We start from the raw sequence: 12,130 nt of genomic DNA, 5'->3' as shown, positions 1-12,130 counted from the left end.
ACTGTCCACACCGCAGTATTCAGGGGGAGTTTACTGATGCTTTAATTCTTCTTACTAGGAAGGATAACTGTCTGGAGAGGTTGTTCTACAGCTGCCAGAGACTGGACAAGCGAGACTCTTCACTCATTCCACGAAACTTGCTGAAGACCGAGGCTGTCTTGTGGCAGTGGGTTGTATGGGAAGCCGCTCAATTCACTGTCCTGTCAAAGTTACGGACACCGCTAGGAAGAGCTCAAGATACGTTCCAAACTATTGAAGGTATGCAGTGGCCATAAATGGAAGAGGAGTTTATTTTTTTCTCGACCATGTTCTTGGGAGACTTAGCAAGACCTTGGGTATAGCTGCTGCACAGGGTGTCGACCCTAACCACAGAGTCCCTCTTACCAGTTATACCCCCTTCTACAGGCACTGAGCGAAATCCGTTTTTTAGTTTAGTGTCTGTAGGAGGCAGACCTAGCTTCTTAGCAGGTTCATCTTTATTTTTATTTTTTTTATTGTATTTTTTTCTCTTGGACTAGGATTGAAGGGTGGAATCATCCTGCTCTGTTGCCCCACCGAGGAGGGAGTATAATGACTCTAATCCCACTGTTTCCTCCCGACTTCTAAAATGAAAAGGTGTCATATAAGATCACTAAATCCCCTGTGACCTGCCATAATGTCACCCAGCCAGTTTCCCAGTTATGCTTCCCTCACCAAGGGGAATTATGCTTGACTCAGAGGTACTTATGTACATACCAGAAGTGGGTGACCAAGGAGGCAAGTATACAGCACTCCTTTCACAGTAGTATCATCTACTATATACTGGACTTCGATCCCCGGTCGCCTTCTCCACAGCATCGTCTTTGTTTTAGGCCACGGCTCTGCATCCAGACTGCGGTCCCCTTCTAGCCCCCATCATCACTTTAGGTCGAGGCCCCCTTCCTCTTGGCGCTATCATTTAATTTAGGCCATGGTGCCCCATTTTCCTCAGCACTATCATTAATTTAGTCTATGGCTGTCCTCCAGGCCGCAACCTCCTTCCTCTTAGTGCCCTCCTGAAGTTAGGCCATTACTTTAGACTGCAGCCCCCTTCTCGGCACCTTTTAAGTTCAGGCCTCCAGGGCCGCACGTAGTGAGTGGTGGGACTTCCTGCATGGTGCACACATGTACACAGGAGAGGGACCTCCTCCCTCTTTTTGCTACACCTTGTGTTAGTGCTCTTCCACTCAGTGACTGCATTTCCCAGTGCAAACTTGACCAACTGCATCTGTCTCAGCCCTGGGGGCCTTCTCTGTCTAGCTAGGCTGCCCCATGCTTGTGGTACTGAGCTCAAATGCTACCTAGGGCACCGTATCTGCACGAAGTTAGTATGCTGCCCCCCCTCCCCTATCGAGAGTAGTGCTATGGGAAAACATTATTCTACTATTGTATATGTATCTCCTGGAGTCCAGGCTGTTTAGTCACCTTTTCACACACCTGTGCTAAATGTTCTCTCTAAACTGCTGTCGGTTCCCCTGCACATAGTCAGCAGCCTACTTTAGCCACAATACTCCCTGCATAAAAAGATATAGCAGATTAAAAAAAATAAATCCCGCATGATGCCGCATTCATGGGATAGTCCTAACAAGTACAGCCTAGGATTTCAGTCTTCTGCACTGTTACCTTGCACCATTAGTCATCTAAGGTCAAGAGCATAAAAATGAATTGCTTCCTTGCATATTTTTCACCATCAGTCGCCAAGGCCCATGATAGCCCCCTGTTCTGGTGTTCTATGGCACATGGTGCCCACTGCTCAGTTCCTAGATTGGAATTGGGGTACATATACTCTTACTTGCTGGCATCACACCATGCCAGCATTCCAAGTCCATGCATTGCATTGCATGCTACACCCGACGTCTCACCGGTCTCCTACTCCCTCCTGTTATAGAAACCTCTACAGGACATACCCAAGATAGATATTTCTCCCTGTGTGGGGTCCATCTATTCTCAGCAACTCAGTGAGAAGAACTGCTGTCTGGGGCACAGGAGCCGGGATGTTGTATAATACGAAGCCTCAATGGGAGTGCATTACAATCTTCCATAGGAGGATTAAGTATACAGGAGATCGCTGCGTCTGTCATAACTGGTGAGCAGCAGGGTGCCTTATTGTTCTCCCTTACTGAAGAAGGTAATGTATGGTGCTAATTGACATGACTACGCCACTATAGAGAGCATCTGCCGTCTCAGCACCCCTCCTTTAGCGCGAATATGGTATTACTGCTAGACTTTCGATCGGTTATGTCTATGCAGTCTGGTGTGCACCAACCAAGTCAATACCCCTTCTTGGGTGGGAGTAATCACAAGACTGCCAGAATCTGTATTTTACAGATTATGCAACTATGGAAATGGTCAGCTGCTCCATCATCCCCTTCCAAAAAGGGTGCAGTTCGACTGCTAGAATCTGTATCCAACATAACCTAATACAGTTATGACCGAAATCCTGCAGCCATATTTTCCCCCTTTCGCGGGAGAGAAATTTTTTTTATCAGGCCCAATGTCCACAGGTGGATCTGAATTGTGGGACACCTGCGCAGACTATCCACAGTTCAAGCCGCCCATAGGGAAGCATGAGGCATTCGCACTTCAATTAACAACTGCGGATTTGATTTGCGGATGCCACGCATGGAAAAGAAATCGTAGCATGGTCCATTTTACCGCGGATAGGCACCATTGAGCTCTTAGAAACGAGCGATCTGCAATATATCTGCAATTCAATTGCGAATGCATTACAGATTTGTAGGCAGATACCTCTCTGGTTGCTTGGAGACCAAGCAGGGAGGTGGGGGAAGGCAGGCACTTTGGGCTTGCGTTTATTTTTCCGCGCTGACAATTCGCGCCAAAAAAACCTGCATCCGCGATCACCGGCAAGCATTTAAAAATTTCCGCACTGACACACAGGTCTTCCGCTGCAGGAACTTTTGTGTGCTGTGAGGTCTTAGTCTGTTTCCAAGACAGTTTGGATAATCGGTCTTTCTTGAGGCCTACCTTTTTCAGGAAGTTTTCATGCGGCATGCCAGCCTTAGACAACTTTGTTTCGTCCATGTAGGGGATTCTTCTTGCAAGCCTTCTAGTTCCTCCCTCTCCCCTTTTGCAAGCACTCCTGACCTGGAAGAGTAGAGACATTCTGGGCCTCTTTCTCCCGTACTGTTCACTTTCCCATTGGACTATTTGTCTGTTCAGGAAAAACCGAGCGTTCTCTTATAGCTATGGTACCAATTCCTCAAGCATCCTTCCTTGTGATCATCAACCTTGAACTTTGGGCCATTCTTCTGTTTCCTAGGCACTAGATCTGCTCGCTTTTCGTTCTCCACCCCAAGTCATCCAAAGAAGGCTGCAGCAACGGCCTTTCTAGATATCCAAGAAAAACCTCAGGTGCCACTGCCATGTCAAACATCCAGCAAAAATATGGCAAACTGAGTCCCACGTTACAGCTCTTCAGGGCTTCTACACTCTGAGAGCAGACTGACGCAGGGCCAACATGTGCATTCGAGAACAGAGCAACCCAGAGCACGGGTCCGGCTATCATTGAGAAAGTCGAAGTGCAAGATTGTTTTTAGTATTGATGCAACCACAAACTTCGTCTATCCTTTTGCCGGTAGCAACACAGAAGACATGTACTTTTTTTTTTCTTTTTTTTCTTGTCTGTTTTTGAGGCCTTCTATATATATATTTTTTTTAAGTTGGTATTCTATCTCGTCCTTCAGCTTCTTCAGAGGTCAGATATTGCCTCATACTGTACTAGTCTACATTCTTGAGGCCTTGGATTGGCCAACATCTGGTTTCAGCAGATCGTGTTAAATTTGTTCAGGCTGTCTGGTCAGTCAGCAAGATCCTTCCACTCTTCATTTCCTACAGTACTACAGAATGCATTCCTTTGCATCCTCTGGATGGCCTGTTGCATGCACGCTCCTGAAGAGAGAAACTGGAAGACCACATTTACCGCTTCTTTTTCCCACCCTTTGGGGAACACAGAAGACCTTGGGATGGTCTAGAGCAGTACCCAATGTCATGGATGCGAAAACAGGATTTTTGTTACGTGGCATAAAATCCATTTCTCATCATGTTCATTGGGGACTCTGCTCCCACCCAATTATTTGTTGTTCTTCGCTAGCTCTGGTGATTTCTGCCAGAATTGATCCTCAGTCGGACCTGGTTGTTTCCTGGTACTATCAGTTTCTTGTTTCGGTTTGTATTGATTGACTGTGTTAATTTGTTCTCTCCTACTGCTTTCATACAAACTGATTGAGCTCCGTGGCTGTAAGAGGTGTATAGCTGGATAACAGGAGTAACTTTTTGTGTTTAGTGGCAGCAGCTATATACCCAAGGTCTTGCGGTGTTCCCCAATGAACGTGACAAGATATGACTTTTACAGTAAAGTCCTGTTGCCTCGGTGTGTACATTTTTGGGGGGTTTTTTGTATGATTTTTTTTTTTTTTAATCACATTTCTCTAATCCTACTTGTTTGACTGAAATTTCCTTTTTTTTTTTTTTTTGCATTAAGGTATTATTCGAAGCCTGGCTGCCCACACTCTGAATCCAGACCAGGATGTTAGCCAGTGGACAACTGCAGACAACGATGAAGGACATGCCAATAATCAGTTGCGTCTAATACTCCTCTTACAGTATTTAGAGAATCTTGACAAGTTGATGTACAATGCCTATGAAGGATGTGCAAATGCATTGACCTCCCCACCTAAGGTACACACAAACTATGGTTTAGTTTGTCTTGCAGTATCAAACACATTTAAGCTGTAATTAAATCTGCAGCACTAAATTATATATTTTTTTTTTCTTCAAAGGTCATTAGAACTTTTTTCTATACGAACAGACAAACGTGCCAAGATTGGCTCACTCGAATCCGAATCGCCATTATGAGAGTGGGATTGTTAGCTGGTCAACCAGCTGTAACCGTCAGGCACGGCTTTGACTTGTTATCTGAAATGAAGAATAACAGCTCCCCCCAGGTAAAATGCAAAATAAGATTCCGTCTTAAGATCCAGGTGAATAAGAATTATGTTCAAAGCTTAACTGTGTGTTTATTTCTCAAGGGGACTGAATTTGAGCTGACGGTGATGATGGTGGTGGAAGCTCTTTGTGAACTTCAGTGTCCAGAAGCCATACAGGGACTTGCTGTGTGGTCTTCAGCCATTGCTGGAAAAAGTCTGTCTTGGATCAATTCTGTGGCTCTACAAGCAGATGGAAGGTACTTATATACCTACATGATGTGATCTTGCTTTCCCAGTATGTTTAACCTCTTCGTGCCTCCTACGGTATCTTCTTATTTAAGACAGCAGTTTGATGGCGGATTACTTTTAACACAACACTATTCTCCGGACCAGGCCGTCATGGCAATAAATCGACTTTACTAATGTGACAAAGAAGTGAAACAAATGTGTTACCAGAATAACAGAACTGGTGCCAGATGACAGTGTCCGGTCCCCCAGATTAAAAATTTACAAATTTTCTCTTCCTTATGAGAAGAGAAGAAAAAAAGAAAAAATCATAAGCCAAAATTTACTAAATCTCCTCCCCTTCCAGTGTGGACACACATTTATTATGGTATCTGTTGGGCAAAATGCATATCGGAATGCCACTCTCTGATGCCACATTGTGTCCACATGATATAGAAGGAAGGCTTCCCAAACCCACAAGAAATAATCCCCGCAAAAACTTATTTGCGCCCAGTTTCTTTACCACCGTGTTGAAATGCCCCATAAGTGCGAGGTGAGGGAGACCGGCTTAAAACCTTTATTTTGAGCAGTAATAGCAGCACTATCCATACTGTGGAACTGCAGTCACAGCTCCCATTGAATTGGACAGGAGCTGTGCCAGTAGTACCAAACTGGGCTGCTACAATGTTGACAGTGCTATCTGCTTCCAATGCTCTCCATGCTGACAGTGGGCCCGGGAATTGGCTGATTGGTATGGATCCCAAGCGGCAGACCCCCAGTGATCAACTATTGATGAACTATCCTGAGGGTAGATCATCAATAGTAAAAGTTCTGGACAGCCCCTTATATAGATATATGAGATATATAGGTATTTAGCAATTGTTTTATTTTATATATTTTTATGGAATTTAGACCTAAGAGAATCTATGAATGAATTAATCATATGATGGTAATCTGGGGAGGATCAAATATCATGCAATGGAATGCACGCTGGATGTAGTTGTGCTCCATATGAGCGGGATGACTCTAAGCTCTCCTCTACCCCTCCCTCCATCTATCCCAAAACCGTCCATCTGGGTGTAACGCCGTGGAGTAGACGTGTGAATTCATATAGCACTATAAAAGTTGGTGTATATTGTGTGATGCTATTTTGCTTGAAAAAGTCACGCTTAGCGACGAAACGCGTTGCAAATTAGTTTTCAGTGGATTGCTTTAGGATTGGAACACTTTTTTTCTTTGGAGCGCTCAAATTTTATTTTTTAATATTTTGGCCGGACAGCCCCTTTAAGATGCATTAGCAGCCGGCGTTTGGGTCCCTCGCACTGGTCTCCGTGGCTGCTGCAGGCTGCCGTGTTCTCCTGAACACAGCGAGAGCGTTTCTTCCTGGTAGCAGGGCTTGAATGACCCTGCCTCCAGCAAGCTAATGCTCTGATTGGTTAATCGCGTGCCAGCTCTGAGTGGCTGACGCAGCAGCGCCATAGCCCAGCGCGAGGGACCCGAACGCTGTCTACTAGGTGAGTATTGCTTTTTTTTTTTTTCTCTTTCATGTAGTCTAGCTAGGGCTTATATATTGTAAGTGAAAGTATTGTAATATTCAGTTCACAAGCAGTTTTTGTTTGGTAGGTTTGAGAAGGCCGCAGTGGAATATCAGGAACACTTGTGTGCGATGACCGGGGTAGACTGCAGCACTTCAGGATTTGACAAGACTGTACTCAAATTGGCGAATTCAAACAGTACATCTGCGAGCCCCAAACATACAAATGGTATGTACTGAAGGAAGCCCATTGCCATTTACAGAGGTCTTGGTGTTTTATGTTGCTGTCAGTTTTGTTAGACTGCAGTCGCATAACATTTTTTTGCGTTTTCTTAAAAGTCTTCATTTTGTTTCTCAATAATAATCCTTGTTCATTGACCACTACAGTAAGCATGAGAAATACAAGAGTTGTCTTTGATTTGCAGGAGATGCTCGTAAAACAGTCCTGACAAAACCTAGTGATCCTTTACCTGAAGTAGTCAACTACCTGGGTAATAAGGCCTGCGAGTGCTACATCTCAATCGCTGACTGGACGGCAGTCCAAGAATGGCAGAACAGCATGCATGACTTGAAGAAAGGAGCATTGGGAAGCTGTATCAACATGAAGACGGACTTCAACTATATAAAGTTAGTCCTGTTGTAGGTCTTTGTCTCCTGCACAGTATAATTGTTCAATATGAATGTTCAGGAGGAACAACTGGGCCAAATCGGCGTACCAATAAAAACTAAAGGTCTCCCTGCAAACGGCAAGACCTCATACAGCTCTGTATGGAAAAATAAAAATTCTCTAGTCCTGGAATGTGATAACACAAACTATTTGTTAAAAAATGGTAACATTGTGCAAAAATATAAAAAATATATATATATATATTTATAGATTAGTGTCAGAATCTTTGAGGCCTCCTGCAGACGTCCCGGTCGGATGCTGCTGTGAGAATTCTCACCTCTTCCCAGTGTCTCGCTCCGCTCTGCTATGTGACGGCTGCCGCCCAGCTGGCACATACCCAGAACAGAGCCTGCGTGTCACCATTGACGTTTCTGTACGGGCCTCTGCAAGGCTCGCACAGAAATAGGACATGCCGCGATTTGTTTACTGCGCGAGTTTTCACTTGGTCAAATCGCAGCTGTCTGCATAGGATTGCATTATCTAATGCAATCCTATGGCAGCGGGCACGGGCGGAAATTCCACTGCGGAATTTCTGCCCGTGTGCAGGGGGCCTTACTCGTAGGAATAAGGTTTATACCACACAGTGGATGCCTTTAGAAATAAATCCCCAAAAAACAATCATGACATTTTTGTAACTGAGCCCAAACTAAATAAGTTATTGCATAAACTTTATGTGGCCAAAATGGGTTCCTATTAAAACTAGAACTCGTCCCACAAAATACAAGGTATCATGCAGCTGCTTTGATGAAAAAGTTATGACTACTATACCGCAAAAAGGAAAATGATTTATTGGTTCTTAGGGCTAAAAGTGGCTATGTCACAAAGGGTTTAAGATGTACTTTAGGCATCTGTGTTCTGCGCCAAATGTATTTACATGACACACATTCAAAATCTACAGAAAAAGGTGACCTTTTTGAGTCCGTCCCTCCCTTCCCATTTTAATGTGACTGTAAGGGAGTTAAAACTTGTAATTTAGTTAAAGGGTTACTAGTTTGCTCCGGGACTCTATCTCTGCTGTCACAGTTTTCTGTAAACTGCCCTAAATCTTTTTCTTTTTTCCCAATAGATCTCTAAGCAGTTTTGAGTTTGGAGAGTTTCTTGAATGTGCAGAACAATTGGAATTGCTGCCTGGGGAAAACCTAAACCTTGTGAATGGCAGCTTTAAGGAAAAAATAGGTAAAATTCTTCAATCTTTACAAATACTATTGTTCCTAACCAAATGATCTGATTACATGAGCATCTAGGCATGTTTTACTAAAGGAACGTGTAACTTTTGTGCTTCAGATGGCAAACCTACTTTACTGAATTATCCTACTGCATTTAGGGCCAGTGGTTAAGCACTTCCGTCCAGACCTGATAGGGGAACAATAAATTATTGCTGTGCTCACAACCACATGTTCACGTGCGCTATTAGGACATATGTGGATGCCTTAGAGCAGGATCCCACACTTTGGTTCCCCCACATTAGTAGCTCCTATACTGGCAGTTTATGTGCCGGCCTTGTAATTACAGGGCGGGCATTAGAGTGCATGGCCCTACTGTAATACTACATGAAATGCCTGGCTGGCCTCTTCTTTCTTTGCTAAAATTAGCTGTTTGCCCTGATTGCTGCAGTCTGATGGCACCAACCTTGTTGGGTTTTCTGCTTTGAACAGACCCTTTTTATTTTGGGTCCCCTGATGGTAGGCTGACCTTCTGGGACCCTCAGTGATCTGCTGTAATCGATGGGTAATACCTCAGCCAATGCTCATTGCTCCTGTGGAATCGATGCAGGGAAACTGAAGTGTATGTGATGCCTATGTAAATCAGTGGGCTGTCGCTATAATGCATTTATCTGCTAGGGGGAGAAACTTTATAGCTTATTCGCTTAGGCTTATAGAACAGGGCTTTATAAACAATTTTCATAAACCTTAAGGGAATTCTAAGTTAATATAAAGTACAGAACGCATTTAGGCATCACTAGTGTGGGGCAAAGGGAGCAAGTTTTTATTTCATTTGTTTTTGTGGGCTATTTTGCATTTTTGTAAAAAGGCACGTTCTTACTTTTTTAGATATGAAGAAACTCCTTCCCAACATGCTTAGTCCTGATCCACGAGAACTTCAGAAGTGCATTGAGGTTCAGCTGCTTAGAAGTTGTGTGTGTTTGAGCTTGGCTCTGAGTGAATCGGAGCAAGAACAGAAATGGCAAGCCCTCACAGAGTAAGTGATGTCTGATTTTATATTGTTTTTGAAGATTCCAGTTATTCTGATATCTAGGTTTGTGCTTATGTTAAGATAATGTCAATCTATCTGTATCAAAAGGCCTTTAAATTGTGTTACTCACTTTCTTAAAGGGACCCTTCATTTTCGGGACAAAACTCTGTCCCGGGGCGATGGCTATATTACATATCACCTGCACTTATTCTTCTCTGCCGCCTGTCCAATCTGCTAATTTCTATTTTCGGCCATCTATGGGCATCCCAATCTTCACATTAACATTACCAATAGACTATGGGGATTACATAGACTACTAATGCGCTATACTTGTTCTGATTAGTCAGCACTACTCATGTGATCAGCACTAGCCAATCGGAGTGGTGCAGAAAGCGTTCATTAGCTAGCTAGATAGGAAATTGCGAAAGTTACCTTAGGCGGTCAGATGGCAGACAACAAATGCAAGTAATATACCCCTGCCGTCTCTGGTCCCATGACAGGATTTTGTCCCAAAACCAGAGGGTCGCTTGATCTTTGACTAGTTTTATATTCATGAAAAAAAGACTAATTCCCCCCCCCCCCCCCCCCCCCCCCCCCTTCTCCACATTCCAGAAATCTTACCAAACACTTGAAGCAAACAGCCCGTACAGCTATGGGACCGCTACGACTCTCCACACTGACGGTATCCCAGTCACTTCCGGTTCTAGGAACATTGCAGCTCTACTGTTCATCATCTCTGGAGAGCACGGTGTCAAGCAAGCTCTCTACTGAGGTGAGCATTGCTATCACTATCATCCGTCATTTATGGTAAAATTGGGGTCTGTTTTTACATAGTGATGTGTAATGTTGTGCGAATAGTGCTTAAAGGTAAAGTCTTTTGTACGTTCTATGACTTGATTTACATTATTCTAGAGTTGATCACTATTTTAACTGTGTTCCTCCCAGGACTGTCTGATACCCCTCTTCAGTGAAGCTCTGAGGTCTTGTAAACAGCACGATGTGAGACCGTGGATCCACGCCCTCAGATACACCACTTTCCAGAATCGACTAGCTGACAAATTCAGAGGTAGTTTCTTGCTGCATGCACCGTCTATCAGAAAAGCCGGTGGTGTTTATTAACTACATGTCTGTGTGGTTCTCAATATTTAATTTGGCATCGCTTTCTATTTAGCGACAGCTGGCAACATGTGATAAGGAGCCATAGAAGGTCAATATATATAATTTATTGCAGACTATATAATAGCCACTTTTAAATAATTACTAGTTTATCTTCAATCACAGGATAGGTGATGAATGACTCTTCACTGGTGGTCTAACCACTTGGACCCCCTGTGATCATGACAGTGGTACGCCCCAGGTAACAGGGAACCGGGCTGTGTATGCGTGACCAGCACTCCATTCACGTTCTCTGTAGATAGTTAAACACAGTGCTTGATTTTTTCCCTGTTGGCATCTTAGAAGTGAGCAGAGCAGTTGGCATGTATGTGCGCCATTATGATCTTAAAGGCCCAGCGGTCGGACCTCCCAATGATCAATCACTTAACCTCTGGATAGGTGATTGCATTGTTTTTGTGCCATAACCCCTTTAAAGGGGTTGTCCCGCGCCGAAACGGGTTTTTTTTTTGTTTTTTTTTCAATAGCCCCCCGTTCGGTGCGAGACAAACCCGATGCAGGGGTTTAAAAAAAAAAACGGATAGTACTTACCCGAATCCCCGCGCTCCGGTGACTTCTTACTTACCTTGCGAAGATGGCCGCCGGGATCTTCACCCACGGTGGACCGCAGGTCTTCTCCCATGGTGCACCGTGGGCTCTGTGCGTTCCATTGCCGATTCCAGCCTCCTGATTGGCTGGAATCGGCACACGTGACGGGGCGGAGCTACGAGGAGCAGCTCTTCGGCACGAGCGGCCCCATTCAGAAGGGAGAAGACCGGACTGCGCAAGCGCGTCTAATCGGGAGATTAGACGCTGAAATTAGACGGCACCATGGAGACGAGGACACCAGCAATGGAACAGGTAAGTGAATAACTTCTGTATGGCTCATAATTAATGCACGATGTACATTACAAAGTGCATTAATATGGCCATACAGAAGTGTATAACCCCAACTTGCTTTCGCGGGACAACCCCTTTAAGTAAATTGATAGTGATTTTGTTTATGAACTTTAGGAGTCTGCCTGAAAGGCTATCTAGCGATGAAAAGGTGAGTCTGTTAGCCAAAATATAAAGGGATTCTGTTATCGAGTTCAAGCTGCCTGAACTACGGGCAGCATGAACCCAGGTCATGGAAGTCTGTTGTCCTTTGGCGCTTCAGCGTTTCAGAATAAATACACTTTGGCCTCTCCCCACCCACATCATAAAGACTGACAGCTCTCTCTTTTTACGCAAAAGGGGAGAGCGCTGTGAGACTTCATGCAGCGGGCAGGGAGAGACTGGCGTGGCCCACCTTGGTGACTCGGAGCTGGGATCTGAGTCAAACGTTAAAGTTTATTCTGAAATACCACAGCATTTCAGAATAAAACTTTCCACACAGACAACAGGCTTCGCTGT

At 44.3% G+C, this 12,130-nt stretch overlaps 1 protein-coding gene across 1 annotated transcript in view; it reads left to right on the top strand.

The window, feature by feature from the left end:
• SMG1 (SMG1 nonsense mediated mRNA decay associated PI3K related kinase) overlaps window positions 1-12,130 on the top strand; it is a 98,868-nt gene that overhangs the window by 50,140 nt on the left and 36,598 nt on the right. Inside the window, exons 20-29 of the mRNA XM_066576244.1 lie at window positions 59-258; window positions 4,520-4,716; window positions 4,818-4,982; window positions 5,067-5,221; window positions 6,813-6,952; window positions 7,149-7,350; window positions 8,457-8,566; window positions 9,442-9,589; window positions 10,196-10,355; window positions 10,529-10,649. Coding sequence (XP_066432341.1) covers window positions 59-258; window positions 4,520-4,716; window positions 4,818-4,982; window positions 5,067-5,221; window positions 6,813-6,952; window positions 7,149-7,350; window positions 8,457-8,566; window positions 9,442-9,589; window positions 10,196-10,355; window positions 10,529-10,649 — 1,598 coding nt within the window. The remainder of the gene's footprint in view (window positions 1-58; window positions 259-4,519; window positions 4,717-4,817; window positions 4,983-5,066; window positions 5,222-6,812; window positions 6,953-7,148; window positions 7,351-8,456; window positions 8,567-9,441; window positions 9,590-10,195; window positions 10,356-10,528; window positions 10,650-12,130) is intronic.

This window comes from Eleutherodactylus coqui, chromosome 8 (genome assembly GCF_035609145.1).
Source record: "Eleutherodactylus coqui strain aEleCoq1 chromosome 8, aEleCoq1.hap1, whole genome shotgun sequence".
Classification (NCBI taxonomy): Eukaryota; Metazoa; Chordata; class Amphibia; order Anura; family Eleutherodactylidae; genus Eleutherodactylus; species Eleutherodactylus coqui.
Note: the sequence above shows the minus strand (reverse complement) of the source record. Positions and strands in the feature narration are given on the sequence as shown.